The sequence below is a fragment of the Manis javanica genome, chromosome 4 (assembly GCF_040802235.1).
Source record: "Manis javanica isolate MJ-LG chromosome 4, MJ_LKY, whole genome shotgun sequence".
Classification (NCBI taxonomy): Eukaryota; Metazoa; Chordata; class Mammalia; order Pholidota; family Manidae; genus Manis; species Manis javanica.
The window spans coordinates 182541269-182560769 of NC_133159.1; the positions used below are offsets into that span (position 1 = coordinate 182541269).

The 19501-nt window shown below is 52.4% G+C and overlaps 1 protein-coding gene and 1 long non-coding RNA gene across 6 annotated transcripts in view; one reads left to right on the forward strand and one right to left on the reverse strand.

The window, feature by feature from the left end:
• Positions 1 to 1393: 1393 nt before the first annotated feature.
• CCDC57 (coiled-coil domain containing 57) overlaps positions 1394 to 19501 on the reverse strand; it is a 109030-nt gene continuing 90922 nt past the window's right edge. For all 4 annotated transcript variants that reach the window (XM_073236137.1, XM_073236136.1, XM_073236139.1 and 1 more), the window contains one exon: positions 1394 to 1784. In XM_073236137.1, coding sequence (XP_073092238.1) covers positions 1600 to 1784 — 185 coding nt within the window. In that variant the 3' untranslated portion in view covers positions 1394 to 1599. The remainder of the gene's footprint in view (positions 1785 to 19501) is intronic.
• On the forward strand, positions 11897 to 18283 carry LOC118968149 (uncharacterized). Of its 2 annotated transcripts, XR_005055637.2 has the most exons (7): positions 11897 to 12092; positions 12185 to 12262; positions 12352 to 12405; positions 12904 to 12980; positions 13520 to 13617; positions 14480 to 14656; positions 16654 to 18283. It is a non-coding gene; the product is annotated as an uncharacterized lncRNA (long non-coding RNA). The 2 variants fall into 2 exon arrangements; XR_005055639.2 differs by lacking the exon at positions 13520 to 13617.

The window sequence follows — 19501 nt, forward strand, 5'->3', positions numbered from 1 at the left end:
CTGCTGTCTTGAACAACTTTTCCGTGGGTTGTTCTTCCTCCTCCGACTTAAAAGGCTTTTCACCTGGTGCCCTCCCTGGACCAGAAGCGGCTGGGCTGTGCTGCACAAGCACCCCAACTCCCGGTGCCTCGGCCGTCCTTGGCGCACTTCCTTCTGGTCAGCGGGGCTGTGCTCGCTGCAGCCTGCCAGGCGCCCGGGGGAGCTCCGCCCCAGACAGAGGGCTCAGGGGCTTGCTGGGGCTCCACAGTGCTTCTGGGGGGGGCGACGGGGCATCGCTACCCACATGTTGAGCTCAAGGGAGTCACGTGGTCACACCTCCATTCGTGGGGCACATGCTGGAGACAGCAGCGCGCCGGGCTCCCCGACGGCCCTCTGCTGTGCCCAGCTTGGGCCTCCAGCACACTGGGAGCCCCGTCATTGCCTCTCTGGCTCCCGGAAGCGTGGTGTGCCAGGATAGGGGGTAAGCTGTGGGAAGGATGGCTCTCAAGCTGTGTGTTCACGTGGAGCTGAGTGAAGACACCCAGAAGGCTGCCGGGACCTCTGGGCCAGCATCAGGCAGGTGTGCGGACTGCCGACACCACTCTGTGGCCTTTCCTTGCCACGGGCGAGGGCTGCCACCTGCCACCGCACCTGTGAGCCAGGCAGGTGCATGACACTGCCTACATTCTATAAGGGGGCACATGGCGGCCGCCTGACATACTGTGGCTCCTGTTGCTCTCCCATCCTCGTGGAGCTGTCTGCCCTGTTCAGAGAGAGCTGCTGCTCAGAAAGGGGCAGCCTTGGGGCCTCCCCAGTGCCTGAGGGCACGGACCATACTCTGCATGGGTGGCGGCAGACCAACTTCACTTCTGAGCAGTGGGGCAGCAACGCTGTGGCTGTGCCAACCAGGTGCAGATGCCAGGCGAGGAAAAGACTGAGGGCTCTGTCCATGACTGTCCTACATGGGGGTGGGGGTGGAGACGCCGCAGTGACCCGCCATGTCCATCTGGTTGGCCCTATGGGGCTGACTGAGGACTAGATGTGCCACCTGTCCCCACCCCCTCTGACACGAGCACCCCAGCATGCAGGGCAGGGCAGGGGCCCTTCTGGGCACGTGGGCCGAGGTGGGAAGGCAGCTTCTGGTCTAGCCACGGGGTCAGCAGATCTATGGTTCTCAGTACCTCTGGGAGGACGCCTCGCACGCACGGCACTTCCTGGGGAAATGCTTGTTTTGCAGGGAGCCTTCTGGCCTCCATGACCCCTGCCACACTCACCTGGTCTGTGGAGGCCACCTGCCTGTAACACCTGCTGGCACACTGGCGAGCAGTGGTTCAGGCAGGGGGTGGAGGCACCCCCACAGCACCAATGCCGTTTTCTGAGGAGGACAGGTGGACAGCTGCACAGACAAGCAGGTGCACAGGAGGCTCTGGCTTTAATGGCCCTGCAGTCAGCCGGTACGGGGCCTGGCAGCTTGGGGCCACCTGCTCTGCAGCGTGCTGCCCCAACCCGTGCGCCCATGCTGACATGGGGATAATGGCTCAGGCCTCAAACACCTCTGAGGAGGGGGAGAAGTAGGGGGTAGGGAAAGGGGGTAGAGCGGTGGGGAGAGGGCGCAGGAAGTCAGTCCTTGAGATTGTAGTTACGGACCTTGGGGGGCAGCTGGCAGCCTTTAGGTTTTGCAGGAGTCCTGGAGGGTCTGGCAGGCTTGGTCTTTGCCTGGGCTTCCACCTTCTTCCCTTGAATGGCAAAGGCCGCCTGGGTCTCAGTGGGGCTCCCCTCAGGGTGTGGGAGGCTGGCCGTGTGCTCTGCCAGGGGGAAGAGAAGCCAGAGAAAGGACGGCGTGTAGTATTAGGGCAAGAAGCACTGTGCCCAGGGAGCTGGGGTCCCAGGGGACGCGGTGTGCTGCTTGCCAGCGAGAACCACACGCCTCGCCCTAGTTTTCTTCCCAGAGCCCGTGCGGGCCGGGCACTCTGGTGCAGACCACTCAATGGCAGTGGCTGCACCTTGAAGTCCTGGCACAGGAGGCCTCTGTGGGCACGTGCTGTCTGGGTGCTCTGTAGGGCCCGGGCCTGCCTCTCCACTGGGCACTCAGGACATTTGGCCCTGAGAACAGCAGCTCCCACTGGAACCGTTTTGTAACGGTTCCCACCTCTTGGGGGTGCTAAGGTTAATGGTTGACTCAGCATGTCCCGGGCATGTCCCCAGCTGTCACCACTCCCTGCCCACTGGCCATGCTCACCAGGCACCTCTGATGTGCATGGCCAGGCACAGGCTAAGGACCTGGGAGCTGAACCACATCACGGGCAGGGGCCAATGGATGACACTCCAGGGCAGCCCTTCCAAAATACCACAAGAAGTTCTCTGCACTAGGGTATTGTAGGTGTGTTTTAAAAATCCTTCAAGTTTTTCTCTATTTTCAGCTTTTAGAATGAAGCACATACTTCTTGTAAAAAAACCCAGAGAAGATGTTATTAAAGAGTGATTGTACAACACAAGCTCAGAAGCGGCTTTCCCTCTGGGGCTGGTCCAGCAGGCAGCCTTGGGGTCTTCAGAGCCCCAGGAGGGCTGAGCTGGAAGGGAACGCTGTCAGGGTGTAAAGACGGCAGGGCAGGCCTGCCCAGCATTCACAGGTGTAGGCACACTCGGGTGTTACCCGGGCCTGGCAGTGTGGTGCTATGGGGAGGCAAGGTGGGGGGGCGGGGCTTGCCAGCATGTGCCGCACGCAGGGCAGGGCACTGGACGCTGAAGGCAAGGAGATGCAGAGGGCAGGGGCTGGGAAGCAATCGCCGACTGGCTTCAGGGTGCCGCTGCTGCAAGCCCCCTCCGGCCGGGCCTATGGCTGGGTGCCTGGGCTGCACCCGGCCAGCAAGCTCCTGAGCACACTGTGGGCGGCACCAGGGAGGCAGGGGTGAGCAGATGGGGCTGGGGCCAGTCTGCCCTCTGACAGAGATCTAAGCCTGAAAACTAAACAAAAAAGACACCACTCACAAAGGACCCTTCCCTGAGGCCGTGGGGGCCCAGCGCCTGGAGGCACTGTGAGCACCGAACCAGGCCCAGTGGGCTGCCTGGCATGCCCCTGGCCTGGGTGTGGGCTGGCAGGCCGCACCTGTGCCAGGCTGCTCTGCTCCTCACAGCGGAAAGATAGTTAAGAGCAAGCAAAGTTCCCCTTTGCCACAGAAATGTGGCCCTGGTGAGGGCTGCCTGGAGGCCACGTGCCTGCGAGCTGCATGTGGGGCCAGGCACCTGAACTGCTCTCAGAGATCCAGCCGCGACCCATTGGGCCTCATGGGCTGCTTTCCATCTCCCCGGAAGGAAGGGCGGAGGGTGAGTGTGCCTCTGCAGAGAGGCCGTGAACTCAGCCGGGGCTCCAGGCCCAGTGGAGAGGAGCACACGGCCGGGCCCGGGGGGGCTGAGAGCTCGCAGCTGCGGGGGAGCCCCGAGCAGACCTGCTCTGAGGCTGGCAGCTCCCCACAATGCCTCTGCTGCTCCCTACTCCCTTTCAGCCCACGTGGGAGCAGGCGGCTGTGGCCATGCAGACAGGCCCCCTGGTGTCCAGCCCTGTGCTGTGTGACCCTGTCCTGACAGGCAGCGGCTGGGCTGAGGGGCCAGGACCCTGCCCTGCCTGACATGCTGATACCCTTGTGCAGCTTCCGTCCAAAGCTGAGGAGCCGTGGCGGCACTGCAGGCCGCCCGGAGATAGCTGACCAAGACAAGTTAACTGGAGGCTGGTGGCTCCAGGCTGTGTCACATGTACAATTTATGATGCTCATGGTCACCGGGGCCCCATCTTCCTGGATCCTCATGGAAGCAGGGCCCAGGCATCGGCTTCACCTGGAAGACAAGGCTGAGCTCAGGGATTCCTTTTTGCAGGCTGGGGCTTGTGGGAGGCTCCACAAATTATTCAAATAAACAAATCTGATCAATCTGCATTCTTCCCCCACAACTGGGGCTGCATCCCTTTCATCTCCTCCCTGGTCCAACTGCCCTTTTGGCCTGCAAGAAGTCTGCCTGCCCAGTCGGCCCTGTGCCCATGACGCCTAGGGCAGGCGGCATCTCCTGGGACCCAAGCCGCCTGTGGGCTGGTCCGCGGAGCAGGAGGCCCGGGGTCGATGGGGAGGTCACGGACAGCCCGGCACGTCCAGGGCTGTGAGGGTGAGCAGAGGAGTGGCTCAGCAGGTGTGAGAAGCCACGGCCTGGCGTGGGTGCCCATCCCCGGGTCTGGGTGGAGGTGGGCATCTCAGATTCCCAGCGGCCTTATCATTTAGTGCTGGCCCCTCAGCAACGGCTGCCCAGTGGCCTGGAGGAAACACCCACATCAGTCCTGCACTGTGAGTGGGAGGGTTAGTGTCCCCAGCGATGTGGCTCCCCTGGGAGAGGCCCGCGTGCGGGGCCTGGGCTGGAGGTCATTCCTCCAGAGCTGCCCTCCGCTCCTGTTGTGCTATTGGGTTCTTTCGGGATGGACTCTTCTGGAACGTTCTCTTCTACAGAAAGGGCCTGAGGCCACCTCATGGATACCTAGGCAGGGTCGCTCTGCATCTCAGGGATGAGTGTCCACATCAGAAAAGGCACCAATGACCCCAGGGAGGCCCAGTCTCCTGCCCCTCCACCCTCCTGGCCCCACAAACCTCCCTGGCCTCTGTCCACACTGGTTTGGACGTACATCATGTTAGCACAGGGCTGAAAGTCAGCCGTCAGCCTCCAGCCAGCCTGGCTCCTTGGCTTTGTGGCACGTAGAAGGCGAAGGCCATCACTGTAGCTGATGTGGCCAGTGGTAAGAGTGACCTGTTTTAGATGCTGGGTCAGGTGTCCTGTGGGCCCTGCTCAGAGAAGGGAGCCTGGAGGGGTTTGAACATCTATCTGACCTGTGTCCCCAAGCCAGGGATTGGGTGCCCCTTCTGTGGGTGGCTGGGCTTTTCTGCTCACCCAAAGGGTTCTCCCAGTCCCCACTCGGACCAGGGGGCTCAGCCCTGCTCATGGGGAGAACCAAGGAGCCACACATTTGCAGCAAGGTCCCTCAAAAGATTACACTGGTGTGAACATTAGCGGTGCACACAATCTCCTGTGTGCTTGTGGGAGAATCTGCAGTATCAGAACTGCCTGGCTCTCTGTTTCAGACTGAAACATAAGCAGGGGAGTGCTTGTGATGGTGCCAGAAGCGTGCACAGTCAGACCTGCAGCTCCCAAGAGGCCTGGCCGGAGCCGCAGACGCCGTGCCCAGGGAAGGCCATGCGTGTCCTTCCCTGGTTAGCAGGACGGGAGCCCTCTTCCCAGCCAGAGTCACACGGCTCCCAGGCTCCCTTTAGGGTGGAAGGGCATTCTTAGAGGATGGCCGTGGAGGACAGAGTTTGGATGAGGCCTACACATGACTCTACTACATCTCCCACTGAATTATGTGAAACACAAACCTCTAAATAACTATAGGGATACAGGCACAAGAGTTTTTTAGACAAACAGGACAAAAATTCCATTCTATCTAAGGCTCTGCATTGAAAACACTCTTGGAAGTGCTTAGATGAGAGAATGAAATCCAGGAGTGGCAGGAGACCTGAGCGACGGGGAAATCGAGGCTCTGGAGACCCACGATGACCCAAAAAGAAGATCCCAGGCACTGTTGCTGCGAGCGGGGCAGCGGGGCCGGGAATGGGGTGAGGGCGGTGTGTGAGAGCCTCGTGGTGGGGGACCTGGGTAGGCGGCGACGGTCCTGAGAAATCAGCGCTATGTGGGCAGGCACGCAGGTCGGCGAGACTGACCCAGGACAGGATCAGAAAGTGTGACTTATAAAACAGCAGAAGAAAACTCGATTTCTCAAATGAAAAGCAGGCATGTAGAAAAGTGAAGTAAAAAATGTAAGTGGGGAACAAGTAATACGGGAGAGAATCAAGTCCAATAGATGAAAAGTTCATTAAGTATAAATGAGTTAAACTCTCTAGTGAAGACACAAGTTCTCAGATTGTATTTTAAAAAGGAAAATAAGGTCATCCAACAAGAAGTCGTGTAAAAGATCCATTTAAAACCAAAGACACACAAAAATTGAAAATAAAAAAATAAAATAGAATCAGGTAAAAAACATCACAGAGGCAAAGAACCGTATGTGTTAGCAAGAGTGCGACTCAGAGCGCTTCGAGGAACGACCGGCAGACTTGCGGGGAAGGCGGAAATACAGGCACAGCAAGATTTTAATTCGCCCTGTTGGTCACAAGCCGACTAACCAACCAGAGATGGCGCAGACTTAATCAATGGAATTAATTAGCGTGAGCTAGACGTCTAGACTAGCAGGCGGTCGACGACTTTCTCTTTCAGCAGACACAGAATAGGCGGCTCGGACCGCAGACCGGTGAGGCACAAATCTCAATTTGTCCCCAAAATAATGCGATAGAATCAGAGACCAGCATCAAACCTGTGAGATCCATTTGCCTTTGAAACTGTCCAGTGTGTTGCGGAATAATCATTCAGTCATAAAGGAAATCATGAAATGAGTCAAGAAATATTTGGAATTAAATCTCAGAATTTGTAGGACACAGTTTTAAATACACTATCAGGAAACACAAACAGTCAAAACTGCCAGAAGATGAGCTGAAACGAACCTCCAGGGCTTGAAAGAAGGCGACAGAACAAAGCCAGGGAAACAGGCAGGAAACGACGGTGAAAGGGAATCTCAGCGAGATGGAAACCCCAAGAAAACGGACAGTGCTGGACATCGACGGCGCCCCAGCTGTCGTCTGCAGAGACGCGACTAGCTTCTGCTGAGACCCGTCGGAGAGGCGGAGAGTGGGCAGCCGGGGCAGCAGGGCAGCACGCGGCGCTGCCCGGCAGGAGCGGGGAGACTGGGGAGGTGCGGACGCCGACCCAGCGCCAAGCCAGCGCCTGACACGTCCAGCCACCACAGGGACGTCAGACGGTTTGATCGCGTTCCCTTCCCAGAAGGCCCCCTGGTTCAGACGGCTTTACAGGTGTTCCACTGAATTTTAAAACAAACCAAAATTTCAAGGAAGGAAACAGTCCATTTCTATCTTAATCAGATTATCCAGAAAAGCAGAATAGGAGTGAAAATTGCCCAGCACACGTGATTCCCAGTGCAGAGTAAGGACAGCACACACAAAAAAAATCTTGCAGGCCTATTTAACTTACAGCTTCAGGAACGGTATAAACATTAGCAAATCAGAACAAACAAGTCTTAAAAATACATGATTATCAGGTGAAGTTTATCCCAGTTATGAGCCAGACTGGTTCAATGTCAGGAACTCTACCACCGTATTTCACCACGTTAATAAAAAAAGGCCTGCCACCTGTCTGTAAATGGCCCTTCGTCACACGGGGCCACTAGTTCCCACTGCGGCTTCTGCTACCAGCCACCCGGAGTCCTTCCCTTAGCGAAGGAGAGTTGAGGCCAGTATTTCTTTACACAGTGAATGTGAAATATGCAGCATTCTCCAGAGACTAAATAACCCTTTATAAATCAAGAAAATGGAGCTGTTATACCTGAAACTAATAGGGTATTGCATGCCAAATATATTTCAATTTAAAAAAAGTAAAGAAAATGGAAGTGGGTTTGTTCAATACTCTTAAAAAATTTTTTTTGAATTCAGGAACTAGCTCTTCAAACAAAGCCTTGAGTGTAGTGCTGGCCGGGGTGAGGGCAGGAGCCCCCACCCAGAGGCCCTGCTGCGGGGAGGGCATCTCTGCAGTAATGACCTCCCCCAGAGGCTCTCAAGAGCCCCAGGGGCGAATGTCAGACTTACAAGGACGCTTGGAGGGTGCGCAGCAGCCAGGAAAGGCCCACTTTGGCTCCTCCCGATTCTGCTTGTGACAGACTTAGACCTCCTCTGCTGGAAGCAGAGAGCCTAGAAGGGGGACCCCAGGGCAGGAGGGAGACTGTCTAGGGAACAATGTGACATTCACCAGGAGCTTTCCCTTGGCGGCAGTGTTTGGGCAATGCTGACCACAGGTGATCCTTTAAAAGAAAATCATTTCTATTTAGGTATGAGTTACATACAAAAAAATGCACCTCTTTTTAAGTGTACATTTCAATGGGTTTTAGAAAATGTATATATCCATGTATATAGAACATTTCCATCACCCCAAAACACCTACCCCCAGCCCCAAGCAAGCACTGATCTATTTTCCATTACTACTGATTAGACGGGTCACTTCCGGAGTTTCACATGAATAAAGCACACTAGGTACTTTCTGATGTCTGATTCTTCCAAAGAAACGGCTTTGAGGTCTACCTGTGTCGCGTGCATCGGCGGCTCTTGTGCTCGCACGGTGGCATTCCGTCACAGGCCTGCATTGGTCCTTTGCTTTTCCATTTATCTGTTGACAAGACATCTGTGTCGTTCCCAGCTTGGGGATGTCAGGAATGAAGCCACCATGAACACACACGTTAGGTCTTTGGTGCGCAGATGTGTGCATTTCTCTTGTGCAATCACTTTGGAATTGAACAGCTGGGTTGTATGGTAAGCATGTGTTTGACTTTTTAGGAAACTACCACAGTATTTACCGATGTAGTTGCCCTACCCAGGCCCACGAGCCGTGTGTGAGGGTTCTTGTTGCTCCAATCCTTGCTACCAGTTCATATCGTCAGGTCAAAAATTTTTTTTTTGATCATTGTGTGAATATACAGTGGCTTAAGTTTGCAATTCCCTGATGCTAAATAATGTTGTGCATCTTTCATGGGTTTATTGGCCATCAAGTTATCTTTTGTAAAGTGTCTTTTCAAGTATTTTGGCTTTTATTGTGCTTGTTTCTTAGTACTGATTTTTAGAATTCTTTATATATTCCAGATACAAGTCTTTGATATGTATTGCAAATATTTTCTTCCAGCCTGTGACTGACGTTTCATCTTAATGGTGTCATCGGAAAAGCAGAACTTCAAAAATTTTCATGAAATCCAATTTATCATTTTTTTTTCACTTATGGTTTGGACTTTGCTGTCTTAAGGAGTCTTTGCCTACCCCAGAGTCACAGGGATTCTCTTCTGTGCTTTCTTCAAGAAGCTTTATAGTTTTATGTTTAGGCTTATGATGCATTTTGAATTAATTTTTGTATTTGATATAACAGTTGAGTATATGCGCATCTACATGCGTATGTGTATCTACTTGTTACATGACAATTTATTGAATGAACTATCCTTTCCTTTCCCCATAAATTACCTTAGAATCTTTGCATTAATTGAAAAATCGATGTGTGTGTGTGGTGTGTGTGTCTTTTCTGGTCCCTGTTGTGTGTGTTCATCCTTATGCCAGCAGCACAGCCAGGATCACTGTAGCTTCACAGTAAGTCTCACTATCGGATGGTGTAAGTTCTTCAACTTTGCTCTTTTTCAAGATTGCTTTGGATGTTTTATACCTTGAGCATTTCCACGTAAATTTTAATTTTCAACATCAATCTTAAAAGCCTGCTGCGATTTTGACTGAGATTTTGTTAAATCTATAGATAAATTTAGGAAGAAATGACACCTTGAGCCATCCAACCCATGAACATAGTGTATCTCTCTGTTATTTATGTCTTAGTTTTCTCTGCAGTGATTTTTTTCAGTGCACAGATATTTTGCTTAGTATACATCTAAGTATTTCATGGTTTGGGGTGCTATTGTAAATGGTATTTTTTATTGCAACTTCCAATTTTCATTGTTATATATAAAAATATAATTGGTGTGGTGTATTGATCTTGTGTCCTGGACTTTGCTAGTCACCTTTTAGTTCTATTAGTTTTTTTGTGTGTGTGTTTTAGGACTTTTTATGCATTAGATCACATGTTATGTGAATAAAGACAGTTTTACTTTTCTTTTGCATCTGCATGTCCATCCCACCCCATTTTTCTTGCTTTATTACATGGCTAGGCCTGCCAGCACAGCGTGGACTGGAAGTGGTGGAGCGGGCGTCAGCCGTCACCATTAAGTAAGACAGCAGCTGCAGGTTCTTCATAGGTGCCCTTTGTCAGGCTGAAGAAGTTCCCTTCTATTCCTATTTTGCTAAGGTTCTTTATCTTTTTATTTTATTTTTTAAATCATGAATAGATATTCAATTTTGTTAAATAATTTTTTATTTATTAAGACAATCATGTGATTTTCCTTATTTAATCTGTTAATATCACATACTGATTTGTTTTTTAATGTGATACCAACCTAACGAGGTTGGGATGTTCTACGTCTTCATATATCATTGTATTTGATATTCCAATATTTTATTAAGGATTTTCTGGGCCTGTGTTCATTAGGATATCAACCACAGTTTTCTCTTCCTGTGAGGTCTTTGGTTGGTTGGCGTCAGGGTAGTGCTGGCCTCATAAAATGAGCTGGAAAGTTCTGTCATTTTTTTAAAAATGAATTTGAATGGGAACAGTATTCTCTCTTGAATGTTTTATAGACGCCACCAATGAAGCCATCTGGCCTGGAGTTTTCTTTGTGGGAAGGTCGTGGTGCACATTCAGTCGCTTCACTAGATATAGGCCTGTTCACATTTGTTTCTCCCTGAATTGATTTTGGTAACTTGGGTCTTTCAGAGAATTTCTCGGTTTTATTGCTGTCAATTGGCAGAATTGTTGTTTTGGCATGTAATTGTTCTTATTGTTCCATTATCTTCTTCTTAATATTTATAGGACATGTACCAATGTCTCCCTTTTCATTCAAGATATTCATAATTTGTATTGTCTCTCGTTTTATCTGGATCAACATAGCTAGATGTTTGTCAGTTTTGTTGATATTTTTCAAATAATTGGATTTTGGTTTCATTGTTTTCCTGTATGATTTTTCTCTTTTCTATTTCATTGTTTCCCATTTTTATCTTATTTTTTTCCTTCTATAAACTTTGAATTTCTTCTTTTTCTAGCTTCTTAAGGAAAAAGTGTAGATTACTGATTTTAGAACAATGTTCTTCCCTAATATAAACATTTAAAGGTATAAGTTTTTAAGCACTATTTGTGATTTTTTTCTTTGACCTATAGGTTATGTAGAAGTGTTCTGTTTGTTTTCAAAATTTTTGGATAATTTTCTAGATATCTATTATTGATTTCCAGTGAAATTCCTTTGTGGTCAAGAAACACTCTGGATGGTTTCAATCCTTTAAAATTCATCGAGACTGGTTTTACAGCCCAACGTACGGCCTAAATGTTTCACGTGCACCTGAAAAAAATGTGTATTCTGCTGTTGTCGTATGTAGAGGCCTAGACATGTCAGTTAAGTCAAGTTGCTCATAGTGGTGCACAAATCTTTTATATTCTCACTGATTTTCTGTCTATTTGTCCTGTCAATTACTGATAGAGAAATACTTAAGTCTCCAACTGTAATTATGGGTTTGTCTGTATCTCCTTTCATTTCTGTGAGTTTGAACTACATGTGCTTTAGAGCTTTCTTATTAGGAGCACCACGTGCAGGACTGTCATGTCTTCCTGACTAACTGACTTCTTATCATTATGAAATTGTCCCTCTTTATCTGAGGCAGTATCCTTGTTGGGAAGTCTACTTCCCTCTAGGCCTCCATTTTCTTAATTTGTCTTTATATTTAAAATGGATTTTTGTAGACAGCAGATAGTTGAGGCCTGCCTTTTTCTCCCTGTCAACACTTTAATGGAATATTTAGACAACTGCTTTTAGTGTCATGATTGACATGGTTGGTTTTAAATACATCTTTTTACTAAGTTGTTCACCACTTGTCCATCTACCTTTGTTCCCCTTTTCCTCCTTTCCTGTTTACTTTTGGATTGATTTTTTTATTCCGTTTTTATCTCTGTCATTGCACTATCAAACCTTTTTTTGGTGGTTACTCTATGGCTTACAACATGCATTTTTAACTTAGGATTCACGAGAGTATTACTTCCTTTTCCCTTTCCACTATTTATATACTTTTCATCACACATTGTACTTCTGCGAGGATCACAAACCCCGCGATACACTATCACTATGTGTGCTTTCAACGGCCGGCGATCTTGTGAAGGAGACCGTGAGCCTGTCCCCTGTCCCCGCTGGCGCCGCGCCCGCCTCCCGCCTCCCCGCATCGCCCTCTGCAGACCCACATTTCCGTCTGGCATCATCTCCCTTCAGCCTGAGGAGCGTCGGTTGGTATTTCTCACGGTGCAGGTCTGCTGGTGATGAGCTCTATCAGACTAATTCGTCTGTGAGTTTTATTTTGCCTTAATTATTGAAGGATATTTCTGGCAGATACAGGATGGTATTTTGAGAGAATTGTTTCCCTTTCACATGTTAAAGATGACGACGACCCTGTGTCTTCCGGCTTGCACGGTCTCTGAAGTCTGCCACAACTGCATATTTGCTCATCTCTGTGTGGTGTGTCCTTTATTTTCTCCTTGAATGCTTTTAAGATTTTCTCTTTATCACTGATTTCCAGAAATTCAACTGTGTTTCCTGGATTGCAGGTGTGCATGTGTATCCGTCTTGCTGCTCAGAGAGGTTCAGCTTGAATCTGTGAGGTAAGAGCTTTCCTTAAATTTAGAAAAAAAAAACCCTGGCCGTTGTTTCTTCAAATACTTTTTCTGCTTTCCTATTTCTCTCCTCTTTCTGTTGGACTAACAGGCCCTGCCTTCTAGGTCGGAGGCTGCTTCTCTCCTCACTTCTCTCTCCGTGCGTCACTTAGGACGGATTCTGCTGCTGTGTCTTCGTGTTTTCTGTTCTTTCTTCTACCATCTCTGTTCTGTTGTCAATCCCATCCAATGACTTTCCCTTATCAAATCCTGTATTTTTTTTACCTCTAGAAGTTCTGTTTGGTTCTTTTTTATATTTTCAATTCTCATCATATACATGATTTTCTAGATGCTTGACTGCAGTCATAATAGCTCTTTCGATGTCTGTGTCCCTCATTGGTTTTCTCTCTGAGGATTATATTTTTCTTCTCCATGTCTTGTAATTTTTGACAGGATGTCAGACACTGCAAATGTTCTGTTGAAATTTTCCTGTTGTTTCTCTTTTAGAGTGCGGGGTCTCGACTTAGTGGCGGTCAGGCTCCTTTATTCGGTCATTGCAAAGGCCATTTTCAAGCTTTTCTGGGGTGAGTCTGGAAGGGCCGTTGCTCCAGAGACAACTGGCCCTATTACTAGGGTCGGATTTCTCTGGGCCTCCACTGAGTGAAGGTGACCCTGAGGGCTCACCGCCCTGCTCGGCTGGAGCCCATTGCCCTGCCCTGGGAGAGCTCTGGAAGCGGCCCTGCTTGCACTTCTCTGTCCTTCCTTTACCGGGGCTGCCGGGGCTTTATTCTCTGCGTCTGTGGCCGGCGCACGGGGAACACTCAGAGGCGCTCTCCGCAGACCCCCGGGGCTCTCCTTTGCCCAGTTCCTCCCTTTCATGGCTCTGCAACCGCTGGTCCCTCTCGCCCCCCCAGGCTCCACTTCCTGTTTCTGCAGTGCCACAAGGCTGCTGAAGTTGTTTGGCACCCCCCTCCCTGTGCCTGTGGCCCAGAAATTGCCATCTGGCGGGAAGCTGCGGGACCCTGGAGCCCAGCTCATTTGTTTTCCCCTCTTTCAAGTACTGCGGTCCTGCGCTGTTGTCCAATGTCTCAAGAGCGGTTTCATGTTTTGTCCGGTTTCCTAGTGTCTATGAGAGGATGCTAAAGCCCAGCCACACACAGCCGTGCGTGCTGGCCATGCTGCGGCCCCAGAATAACCACTCCTGAAGAGGGAGCTGATTCGGTTAGTTAAGTGTGTACTTTGTTTTAAAAGTTATTTCGACACGATTTTTTTTTCCTAAGTGACAGTAACTGTTTTATCAAAACAACTTCAAGAAAAGCGCTAACGAGGATCTATGTGACCACCTGCCTCTCAAAAAGCTGAAAGTGCGCCCTGTCCCTCTCCAAACATCTCAGGCCGCAGCCACCAGTGGAGGCAGGAAGCTGAGACGCTCCCCCTGCTCAGGCGGCGCCGCTTCCTCTTCCGGCCTGAGCGCCGGCTCTGGGGTGTCCTCAGCTGACAGTCCCCGGAGGGCGCTGCGGGGAGGCGCACACCCACCTCACGGCGGTTTCTGGGTGTCCTCCGGCTCTCACGCCGCGCCGTCCCGAGAGCAGCCACAGTGCGCAGTAAGCGTCCCGTCATGCGCCAGGTGGAGTCCATCACCTCCACCACGCGGGGTTGCCCCAGCTGTGGCGGTGACAATGTGCATCAAGCCTCACGGTGGGAGGCACCTGCTCGTGCTGCGAGCTCAGGTTTCTGGAGCCCAGCCAACGGGCCCTGCCTGGGGCTTGAACCACCGCGTGCCTCTGGTGCAGAGGTCAGTCCTCCCCAGGCTCAGGTTGGCCTCTGTCCCTGTGCATCAGGCTGCCAGTCTCTGAGTTGTCTCGCAAGGTTCTCTCTGACTGCCCATCTCACCGTGGCCACCAGGAGCCCCATGTTCCCCTTCTGGGACAGATTCTCAGGCCCAGGGGCAGTTTTGTGTACTGCACAGGTATGAGCAGCACGGATGGGAAGAAAAGGGCACAGCGTCACAGGCGTGCTGACAGTGGAGCCGCGAGCGGCCCGGGGCCCTCCTGTGAGGCTCACCTTTTCTTTCTCATCTCAGAGCTGCACCCCGGCAGCTGCTCCTTCTGGCCATCACTCAAGCACACAGCTGGGCGCCAAGACCTGCTCTCCTGTGCTTGACCCCTGGGCTTCCAAAGAGACACAAAAGCAGCCGTGAGGAGTTCAGATGGTGATATTCCTGGTCTCCAGGGCATGTGGACAAGGTCCCGTGTTCAGGGTATGTTTTCATGTCCTCAGACCACAGTTGAGCCTGCAGCCATGGCTGAGCCGCAACCTGACTTCAGAGAACAGTCCTAAGTACTGCCCCTGGGTCCAGGCATCCTTCCAGGGAAGGCACAGAGCAGTCCCTGCCCACAAAGACAGGATACAGGAAGGAGGCAGCTGTGTCCCGGAGGCCCCCGTCAGCCCTACTCACAGGCTGGCGATGGCCTGCAGAATATGTGGGGAAGCTGGGAAGAGCTGGTGCGTTTGCCTGGCAGCGTGATCACATGTGGGCATCCTGTGACTCTCAGAGCAAAGAGAGCCTCAGTCTATGTAGAGGCCACTGGGTTCCCAGTCTGGGACGGTGCTTCACCAGGCACTGTGCCCTGGGAGCCCACCGGCTGCTCCAGGTCACTGTTGCATTTTTGGTCAACCATGTAAAGTCATAAACACAGTTCACAGCAGAGGGGCCAGTGCCACCAGGCACGGCTGGGTCTGGCTTGCAGGAGTCTGTGGCTCGCAAACTGAGCTGTAATTTGGTCTATGCTTTGTTTTGATTTTTTAATTAGTTGCCAGTATTCAAAAGATGAAAATTCCATATAAAAAATGTGATTTCCCACTTCTCTTGAAAAGCAGGAGATCTGGTTCCCTGGGCCATCTGCCAGGGAGAGGCGACGGGGGGCAGTGCCATGCACTGCCCCCCTGACAGACCCAGCCCACCAGGTCTCCACCACCTGCTCACAAGCACAGTCTGGCCGCCAGCCCCGCCCCAGCATGCCCGCCTGGGCCTTCCGCCGCCTGCCGCCTGCCGGCACTGCACCTGCAGCCCTTCTCAGCCAGGCAGCAGGCTCAGGGCTTGGCGTCAGGCAGCAGGGCTTCTGATCCTGATCCACTGACTAGGCGCTGTGTGACCCTGGGCGAGCAACCTAGCGTCTCTGGGCCTGGGTCTGTTCATCTGAACAAGAGGCCCAGCCTCTGGGAGCTGCTGGGGAAGAGAACATGGTGGCGGGCAGAGGGAGGTGGTCCGGCCACAGTGGCTGAGCCGGGTGTGCACCGGCTCAGAGGCTTGGAAACATTAGCTCCGAACAAAAGGCAGTTGTTTTGTTTTTTTCTGGATTGTTAATAGCTAAGGAGAGCCTGGCAAGGCGGTTTTCTAATTTGAGTACTTCCGTAGGGAAATCTGCAGAAATGCTCTCACCACACAGCATTTAACAGTCACTTAGGATTGGCAGCTCATTAGGAGGAGTATGCATCCTTCATTTTAACATTTTAGAAACAACCCTTTTTAAAGGAAAAGTTTTTAATTCCGGGAAAAACTATGTAATTTTCAAAAGAACAAAAATTCAAAGAGAAAACCACCGCTAAGGCTGTACCCCTTCAAGATGCCTCCCTTCCCCTCCTCAGCACCCCCATCCCCAAATCCTCAGACTGAGAAAGGGTGGGGGGAAGGCTCCACTCAGAAGAAAACAGGGTGCACTGAGGGGGCCTCCCACAGCTCAGCATGCAGGGTGGGGGCACGGCCACTCTGGGTGTCACCTGGCTTCTTTCCTTGGGACCTGCCGCCGGCCCCTCAGGACCTCTGGCTGTTGCTCAGCGCCCTGGGCCCTGGTGTCCTCACTGGACAAGGGGACCCCAGCAGTGTCATGGCATCTGTTCATCATGGGGATTAAACACTTCAGCAAAGCCACAGCCCCAAAAACAGTGCCTGGCACTTAGGAGGCACTAAACGAACACCTGCCCTCTTTAAAATCCCCAGTAGGACGGTGTTTATTTGTAAAAGTCGGTGTCCAGCCCCCCCCCACCCTCCATGCCATAGGGCCTCTGGAGCACACTTTCCTACCTTCTGTGTTCTGACTTTTAAACCTCACAGTGAACATGCATGTTCTCATGCTGTCAGCTTTTACGGTCACTTTAAAAACAACACACAAACGATATATAAAGAGGCCAACCTAGCCTGTAACTTAAAAACTGAAAATTAAAACCAATAATGAAATACCATTTTTCATCTATCAGATAGACCAAAGAAGAAAATGCTCGGTAAAAACGCCCTAGTATTGGAGGAAAGATGCTCCTATCCCCTGCAGCCATGAGCGCGACAGCCAACTGTCTGGAGGGGGAATGCAAATGCGCGCACCTTTGGCCCAGAGACCACGCTTCCAGATGCCCGTCTGACAACAGACTCCCAGGAGCACCCCATATATGCTAGGACATCCACCACAGCTGTCTCAGGAGCCCAAAACTACAAGCAGATGCACTCACCAGCAGCGCTTGCACACTTAGAGATCTGCGGCAGACAGGGTGCAGGGCGGGCTTGGAGAGGGGCAGGGGGTGGGACAGCTGCGACCTGGGGGACGGGGACAGGCCCTGGGAGGAAGGCATCACCTTTTCACCCAGAACTTGGCGCTCTTTTTCCTTCACTTCCCAACCCCAAGGCCTGTCACCCAGCCAGACCAGGCGGGAGCTGCTCCGGAGGGCATCCCACACCTTGGCGTGGTGAGCGGCCTGCACACGTGGCCTGGGCACAGGAGGTGCTGACCCCAGCAGCCCCCCCGCGCAGACACACCAGTAACCCCCGAGAAGCCCAGCTTGGGCCGTGCCCTCGGGGCTACTCAGGCTTTCCGTGCGGCGGCTGCCTTGCACGCAGGTCAGACACCTGTGTTTTTTCAAGCACAGCCTTGGCTGAGCAGCTGGTCCTGGCTGCGGGTCCGGTCAGCTTGGATGAGTTTTTTACATATGACTGACCTAAGAATATTTTTCCAATTGGGTTATTTTTGAGGTTAAAAAATAATTATCTTGGAAGTTTGTGACTCTTCAATCACTACTGTGGTTAATCTAGTTCTCTGTAATATTCAGCTCTGATTCTGTGTATTTTAGGGTTGATTTTAAGCCATTTAACTCTTCCTGGGATGCATTTCCGTGTGCAGGAGGGGACGGAGTTAAGATCGGAGCTGACCGCTGCCTCCGGGGGACTCTGCTGGGGTGGGGGGGCCCTCCTAGGCAGGCTTGGCATCGCTTAAGGATGTGCGCTGACGTCTAGAAGGCCGAGTCCTGCTATTACCTCTTCCCCATGAATTCTGTTCGTTGCCCCAGGACTTGAAAATCCACTTATTTAGCTTCAAGAGAAACTGTTGATATTTTTATTAGAATCACCCTACGTGGTTACTTCGCTTTGGAGAAAGCTGCTTCGTCCGGGGTCTATATTTTCGAATCAGCAGTGCTTGGTCTCTTCCCCATCACACACTTCTCTGGACACACCGGATCCCTAGGCTGCGGACTCACCTCTCAGGCTCCTTCCCCCGTCAGCTCCCCAACACACCTTGACTGAGCCCGATCGTGTGCCCGCCAGTGCTGGCCAGGGGTCAGGGAGCAAGGCCCACGCCCCCCAATCTCCGGCCAACCGGGCAGGACGCAGAGGAATGAGGGAGCAGCAAGCTGGGCGGGTGAGCAGGAGACGACGGCCCTCGGGGCGGCCGGGCAGGCGGGGCCACGGGCGGCCACCGCAGGACTGTCTGCGAGAGCTCACGTGGGGGGGGGCTGGGTGTGGAGGGGCCGCACCCCGGGCAGTGGGTCCCGGAGATGCGTGACCCCAAGGCTGGGGCCTGGAAGGGAGCAGCAGGGTGGGGGATGGAAGGCCGCCGGCTCGTCAGTGGGGCAGGGGCGGGTGGGGGGCGCCTCTGGTCCCACCGTGAGACCCAGAGGAGCGCGGCCTTCAGCACAGGAACCTGGTAGCTTCTTGAGAAATACGTTATCAGTGAGGTTCTTCATACTGCTAATTGCAGATGAGTTTTACTTTTAGCTCTGCTCCTGGCGGCTGGGGCTCCAGCCTGCTGCTCACACCCGCTGAGAGTATGAAGGGAGTAGGACACGCCATCCCGATTCCTAGCAAGCGGCTCCCGGGCTCGGTCTGGGCCCTGGGCCCTGAGCCCACGCGCATTCACAGTGAACACTGACATTCGTAGGGTCGCACGGCCCGGCTCACCAGGTCCTCATCTTCCTGCGTGCCACCCTCAAGCTGCCAGTAAGGATTCTGAAGGGCTCTTACCCAGCGTAGAAGTGGCGCACAGATGCCTCCGTCATCCCTGCTCCGGCGTCCCAGCTACCAGGGGGCCTTGTGAGAGTCCACCCTGGAAACCCCCCGGGGGCAGGGGGAGGCCAGCAGGGGGAGCCGTCAGTCACAGGCCCCCCAGGCCACGGATGCCCGGGCATCTCCTACAAGACATCCACCTCCCGCGACCAGCCAGTGAGGCGCCGTCGGCCAGGGCTCCAGCGGGCCTGTGTGCGGAGCCGCCCCTGCCAGCTCCTACCCGGTAAAATGAGGGTCCTCCCGCTGGTGCGCGGGCCCTGCCTCTGGTTTGCTGCAGCTGCCGGTCCCAAATGGCAGTCCCCGTGCAGTTCCCAAACAAACCCCTTTCTGTCTTTTTAGGTTGATGTTCACTTGGTATCAGGACTGGCATCCAGAGAAGACCCCCCACCTCCCCAGCGCTCTAGGGCTGGTGAGCCCCCAGGCAGGCACTGGGCCCACTGAGCTCGGGGCTCTCTTGCCAGCCCTGGAGTTTGGGGGGGGAGCCCCTCCTAGGTCTTGAGCTCTGCTCCTCTGTGTGGTGAGCTCTCCAGGCGATACTTAGGATCTGTTTTGAGGCTCTGTCCTTTTGGGGGTGCTCTTTTGGCCTTTGGTCGACTCCTGTTTGGAGCTGGCCTTTTCCTGTTAGATCTGTACTGGCCTTTGGTCTGATTCGTTTTGGAACCGGCTGGATTCTGCCGGAACTGTGCTCTTTAGGACTTTTTTTCCTCTAGAGAAAAACCTCTAAGAAATGGGATCCCAGTTATCAAGATGCTTTGAGGATGCCCCCACTTCTGGAGC